This window comes from Bombina bombina, chromosome 3 (genome assembly GCF_027579735.1).
Source record: "Bombina bombina isolate aBomBom1 chromosome 3, aBomBom1.pri, whole genome shotgun sequence".
Lineage (NCBI taxonomy): Eukaryota > Metazoa > Chordata > Amphibia > Anura > Bombinatoridae > Bombina > Bombina bombina.
Window position 1 is genome coordinate 807,294,446 of NC_069501.1, and position 6,483 is coordinate 807,300,928.

Genomic DNA, 6,483 nt, shown 5'->3' on the forward strand with positions numbered 1-6,483 from the left:
ATGCCTCGAGATCCTCTGGTAAATCTCTGGCAGCAACTTTGTCTTTAATTGCATCAGAGAGCCCATGAAAGAAGGCGGCAACAAGGGCTTCATTGTTCCAACCTACCTCTGCGGCAAGCGTACGGAGCTCAATGGCATACTGAGCAAAAATAATCACACCTTTATTAATAGCAAAAAATAATAAAAAGTCCACAAGTCAAATAACAAGCCAGGAGTCAAAACCAGAGCTGGTAGTCAGACGAGCCGAGTCAGGAGCCAAAGCGAATAGTCAGACGAGCCGGAATCAGGAACAAGGAGAACAGCAGAGTCGGGAACAAGCCAGGGATCAGGAACCAGGAGGGACGTCGGACAGCCAGGTAATACAGGAACTAGAACTCACAAACAGGTCTGAGACAAATTGCAAGGGCAAAGCATACTGAACAGAGTTCCTTTAAATAATAAGTGATGACATCACAATTCTGAGACTGCAACCTGTCTCACATAGATGATGTACACCAGTATGGCCATAAAAGCGCGTGCAGGAAATGAGCAGCATCACACACTATGCACCAGAGTCAGCAAGAGAGGTGAGTAAAATGGCTGTCAGCAGCACATGGCAAACAAAGCAGGGAAAAAACCCTGACAGGTGCCCCCAGATCTCCCTCAAGGTGAGAGTGCTTGCAACGCTCAGAGCCATCGTTAGCACTCAAGGGGTTATAGGAACACTCTACTCCAAAAAATGTATTGTTTAAAAAGATAGATTATCCCTTTTTATTACCCATTTTCCTGTTTCGCACAGCGAACATGGTTATTTTAATATACTTCTGTGATTACCTTGTATCTAAGCCTCTTTTGACAGCACCCTGATCACATGGATATTTATTTATTACCTATTGACTTGCATTTTAGCCAATTACTCATAATTAACTCGAGGACAATGTTATCTATATGGCCCACATTAACTAGCAGTCTCCTGTTGTGAAAAGCAAATAAAAAAACATGTGATAAGAGGTTGTCTAGTGGCTTAGAAACAGGCAGAAATGTAGAAGTTTAAATGTTATAAAAAAATATTAATATAATAATGTTGGTTGTGCAAAGCTGGGGAATGGGTAGTAAAGGTGATATCTCCCTTTTTAAACAATAACAATTTTGGTATTGACGGTCTCTTAATTTTGAATTTCATGTTCATTTAAAAAAAATTAAAAATATTTACATATGAACTATTATAGTCATAAGACAAATGCTTTATCAAGGTTCTCTGGGGTCCCTTTTATTCAGAAATAGCAGACATACATAGCTTTGCAATTACAAGGCTGCTAATAGCAATAGATCAACACACTTCTGAAAATCCTGGCAGTGAAGGAGATTTTGCTCTGTTACCATATGTAGGCCGGGCGTAGATCTACGTTATGCAATACGATTGGCTATGTACAGCATGACGTAGATCTGTATATCCAGTTTGCACAAAGGGTTAGATCGCATAGTGTTTGTGTGTCCTGTGTATGGTGACATACAAATTTGAGTAAATGTGACATTTGATACTGCAGAATTGTAACATCAATTTAAAAAAAAAAAAAATTACTGCAATACATTTTGAAATACCATATTTTATACAAAAGAATCCAATATAAAATTGCAGAAACTGAGTTGGGGAAAAATCGCAAAGCTTTTTGGAACATTTATTTGTTCCGCTTTCAGTTCCATAGCCCTGTTACAAGGAGGCATTGTATATATGAAAGTATGGAACCGTCACCCACATATGTACAATGCCTCCTTGTGACAGCGCTATTTAGGGGGACCAGAAGCTGAAGCAAGGGGTAGGGAAGAAAGGAGCATGACTACCAGTGCATGGGTACAGCATTAGAAGTGAACTATGGCTTTCCTGCACTGATATCGGGATAGAGCTTCAAGGACCGTAACCAGATGCCATATCCAGTTGTTTGTTTACGTTGCCATGGTGTTAAAGCCTTACTGTAAACATTGCAGAGAAAGCACAGACACAAGGTGCGATACAAGCAGTTTCACTAAGGACTATTTAAAGGGACAGTATACACTCATTTTCATATAACTGCATGTAATAGACACTACTATAAAGAATAAGATGCACAGATACTGATATAAAAATCCAGAATAAAATGGTTTAAAAACTTAGAAGCTTTCAATTTAGCTCTGTTGAAAAGGCAGTTGGAAAGCCCACTGCAAGTGGGAAATAAGACACTCCCCCCCCCTCTTCTTTTACATATGAAAAGACCCTTTACACAAACAGGAGCAAGCTGGAGAAGGTAGCTGACGGTATTCACATCAAACTTTGGGGCTTGGTTAGGAGTCTGAAAATCAGAGCAATGTTCTTTAAAAATAAACAAAATTATACATTTAAAAAAAAAAAAAAAAAAAACTTTATGGGCTTTATAAATAGATCATCTACAAAACATTTATGCAAGGAAAATATGAGTGTATAATGGCCCTTTAATAAAGACATATATATGCCATCTCTGAGAGGGCTGATTTTATCAAACTTTTACTATTTCTAGGAAGTAACAAGCTTATGACATTAAATATAATTACATTGAGTGATTATAATAAAATCATATAAAGATGAATTATTATCTTTAATATAGTGAAGATCATCTAATTTGTTTTGTACATGAGTGTCTTCTATAAAATAACTTTTTTTTTTCTCTCCCATTTCCCAAAAAATAGGTGTTTGTTTCAGAAAACAAGACCTCGTCATCTCGTGATGTGGACAATTTCTACAACTTTGCCGATATGCAGATGGGAATGTAGAATGCTGGCATCATTCTTAAAAAGCACCTTTGTTTACATGCAGCAGAACTGTTTCTCTGTATTAAAGCTTGTCGCATTTTTTTTTTAAAATATATTGTTTGTCACAATAGTATTCTACCTGAGTCATGCAAAAGACCATTTTGTGCATAGTGTAAGCCAAAGGCTTTTTAGTGCTAGTTATAGCAAATATGCTGCATGCAAATTCTCACCCTGCTGTACAGAACCACATTGGGTTTGTTCTTATTGTGAACAAAATCTCTCCAAGGAGTTCTTCGGTACATAACTGGTTTATGAACTGAATTTACTTTTTTTAATGCTGATGAGAAGGTTTCATATGAATGTATATACTCTGAAACTGCTGGCAAACTGCTATAAATGTGAACAAAACTAAAAAAGGTTTTTCAATGTGCTTTTTTTCCTTTTGCATTTTTTGTAAAGAATTGTTGTAGGCCCAAACTTTTTAATATGTACATTTATATTAACCAGACTTTTATTATTGACTTTTGCTAAAACAGAATTATTACAAAATACATTAAATGTCCAGATGTATTTTCTAAAATACAAAGGTACTTGCTGAAAATCAATTAGTGCTGGAGTTAAAAGATAGATATATATAATCATGTTCACTTTAAATATTTATATGGTAATTGTATTCATGTGCAAAGGTTTCTTTATCATTTTCATTGAAATCATTATTTGTTGTTTTTTCTCTCCAACTGCTTAATGAAATGCACTCTAATCAATTTTTATACTGTGAACCAGTGATTTCTTCTGAGGTTATTAAATCTATGGTAAACTGTTTTAAGAAATGTCTCCTGGATTACTAGTGGTACAGTTTGTGCCGATTCCCTTCTTTACACACAAATTTCCATAAATGTGAGAGATTTTATTTTTCTATGCATTTCAACCAGACCGTAGCTACATCTCCTTACAAATTCTATTTAGTAGATCGGGAACAAACAGCACGTTCGTGCCATGATCCTTGTAATACAGAAGAATATGCTACTCTCTGATGTGTCCAATAAAAAAAGCTCCGTATGGAAATAGAAACAATTCAATTAAAAAAAATCATTAAACAGATAAAAATGGACATTGTAGCTAACTTTATTATTTTTTTTTATTATTTTATCTTTTAAAAAAAACAAAAAAAAAACGCATTTGTTTTTTCAAACTCTTGTTCATGTCCAAACTAAATGTCATGTCTGCAGATGTGTATCCCACTACATCAGCAAAAGATTGACCAATGCCTTTATCAGCCAGTGAGGATCCATAGGAATATTAAAGGGATATGAAACCCCAAAATTTGTGTTATGATTCAGGTAGAGCATGCAATTTTAAACCACTTTCCATTTTACTTCTATTATTTATTTTGCTTTGTTCTCTTGCTGTCCTCTATTGAAAATACCTAGGTAGGCTCAGGAGCAGCAAAGCACTACTGGGAGCTAGCTGCTGATTAAATATATCCCTCTTGTCATTTTCTTACCTGATATGTTCAGGTAGCTCCCATTAGTGCAATGCTGCTCCTTTATCAAAGGATTCCAAGAGAACAAAACAAATTTGGTAATATAAGTCATTTGGAAAGTTGTTTAAAATTAAATCTATTTGAATAGTGAAACAAAAATTTTGGATTTCATGTCCCTTTAAGTTTATATTTAAACAGCTTTTACATTTTTTTTCCACAAGTGTATATACTGCTCGTTGATGTACATGCATGCAAGATTACATTAAAGCAATTGAAAAAAAAAAAAAAAAGGAAGTGTGCAACTGGTCTTTGGGATAGAAGATCACTGGCTGATAAGGACAACTCCCACAACACTATTGTAAATATACACCACAAGCAAAAATACAACTTTTGTATTTTTAGTACAAAAAACATAATTTATGTAAGAACTTACCTGATAAATTTCTTTCATATTGGCAAGAGACCATGAGCTAGTGACATATGGGATATACAATCCTACCAGGAGGGGCAAAGTTTCCCAAACCTCAAAATGCCTATAAATACACCCCTCACCACACCCACAATTCAGTTTAACGAATAGCCAAGTAGTGGGGTAATAAAGAAAGGAGTAAAAAGCATCAAAAAAAGGAACTTGGAAATTAATTGTGCTTTATACAAAAAATCATAACCACCATAAAAAGGGTGGGCCTCATTGACTCTTGCCAATATGAAAGAAATTAATTTATCAGGTAAGTTCTTACATAAATTATGTTTTCTTTCATGTAATTGGCAAGAGTCCATGAGCTAGTGACGAATGGGATAGTGATACCCAAGATGTGGAACTCCACAGAAGAGTCATTAGAGAGGGAGGGATAAAAATAAGCCTTTTTCTGCTAAAAAATGAATCCACTACCAAAAATATAAGTTTTTTTTCTCATAGTTGAAAAGAAAAAAACGTAAACATAAGCAGAAGAATCAAACTGAAACAGCTACCTGAAGAACTTTTCTACCAAAAGCTGCTTCCGAAGAAGCAAATACATAAAAATGGTAGAATTTAATAAATGTATGCAAAGAAGACCAAGTTGCTGCTTTGCAAATCTGATCAACTGAAGCTTCATTCTTAAAAGCCCACAAAGTGGAGACTGACCTAGTAGAATAAGCTGTAATTCTCTGAGGCGAGGCCTGACCCGACTCCAAATAAGCCTGATGAATCAAAAGCTTTAACCAAGATGCCAAGGAAATGGCAGAAGCTTTCTGACCTTTCCTAGAACCTGAAAAGACAACAAATAGACTAGAAGTCTTCCTGAAATCTTTAGTAGCTTCAACATAATATTTCAAAGCTCTTACAACAACCAACGAATGTAAGGATCTCTTCAAAGAATTCTTAGGATTAGTACACAAAGAAGGAACAACAATTTCTCTATTAATGTTGTTAGAATTCACAACCTTAGGTAGAAATTTAAATGAAGTCTGCAAAACTGCCTTATCTTGATGGAAAATAAGAAAAGGAGATTTACAAGAAAGAGCAGATAGCGTACTATAGCCCCTTGAGAGGTGCTCCTTCTAGGAAAACCTCCACTTTTTCTTGTCTTCATCAGAAACTACTGTTTTGGACAGTCGTTCCATATAGAGGTTGAGCAAGTACACAGTACTCTTGGAGCTGTCCTCTACAACTTACCTTTTGTAAAGAGCAGATAATTCAGAAACTCTTCTAGCAGAAGAGATGGCCAAAAGGAACAACACTTTCCAAGAAAGTAGTTTAATGTCCAAAGAATGCATAGGCTGAAACGGAGGAGCCTGTAAAGTCTTCAAAACCAAATTAAGACTCCAAGGAGGAGAGATTGATTTAATGACAGGCTTGATACGGACCAAAGCCTGTACAAAACGGTGAATATCAGGAAGCTTGGCAATCTTTCTGTGAAATAAGACAGAGCAGAGATTTGTCCCTTCAAGGAACTTGCAGACAAACCTTTATCCAAACCATCCTGAAGGAACTGTAAAATTCTAGGAATTCTAAAAGAATGCCAGGAGAATGTATAAGAACAATACCATGAAATATAAATCTTCCAAACTCGATAATAAATCTTCCTAGAAACAAATTTACGAGCCTGTAACATAGTATTAATCACTGAGTCAGAGAAACCTCTATGACTAAGCACTAGGCGTTCAATTTCCATACCTCCAAACTTAATGATCTTGGAGATCACTCTTGGAAGAAGAACTAGAGGCAGGAAGATATAAGCAGGTTGGTAACATCAAGGAACTGCTAATGCATCCAC

At 35.6% G+C, this 6,483-nt stretch overlaps 1 protein-coding gene across 1 annotated transcript in view; it reads left to right on the forward strand.

Annotated features, from left to right (window-relative positions):
- RP2 (RP2 activator of ARL3 GTPase) overlaps positions 1-3,572 on the forward strand; it is a 166,786-nt gene extending 163,214 nt beyond the window's left edge. Inside the window, 1 exon segment of the mRNA XM_053707740.1 lies at positions 2,680-3,572. Within this exon segment, the coding sequence (XP_053563715.1) occupies positions 2,680-2,763 (84 nt within the window). The 3' untranslated portion in view covers positions 2,764-3,572.
- Positions 3,573-6,483: the final 2,911 nt, after the last annotated feature.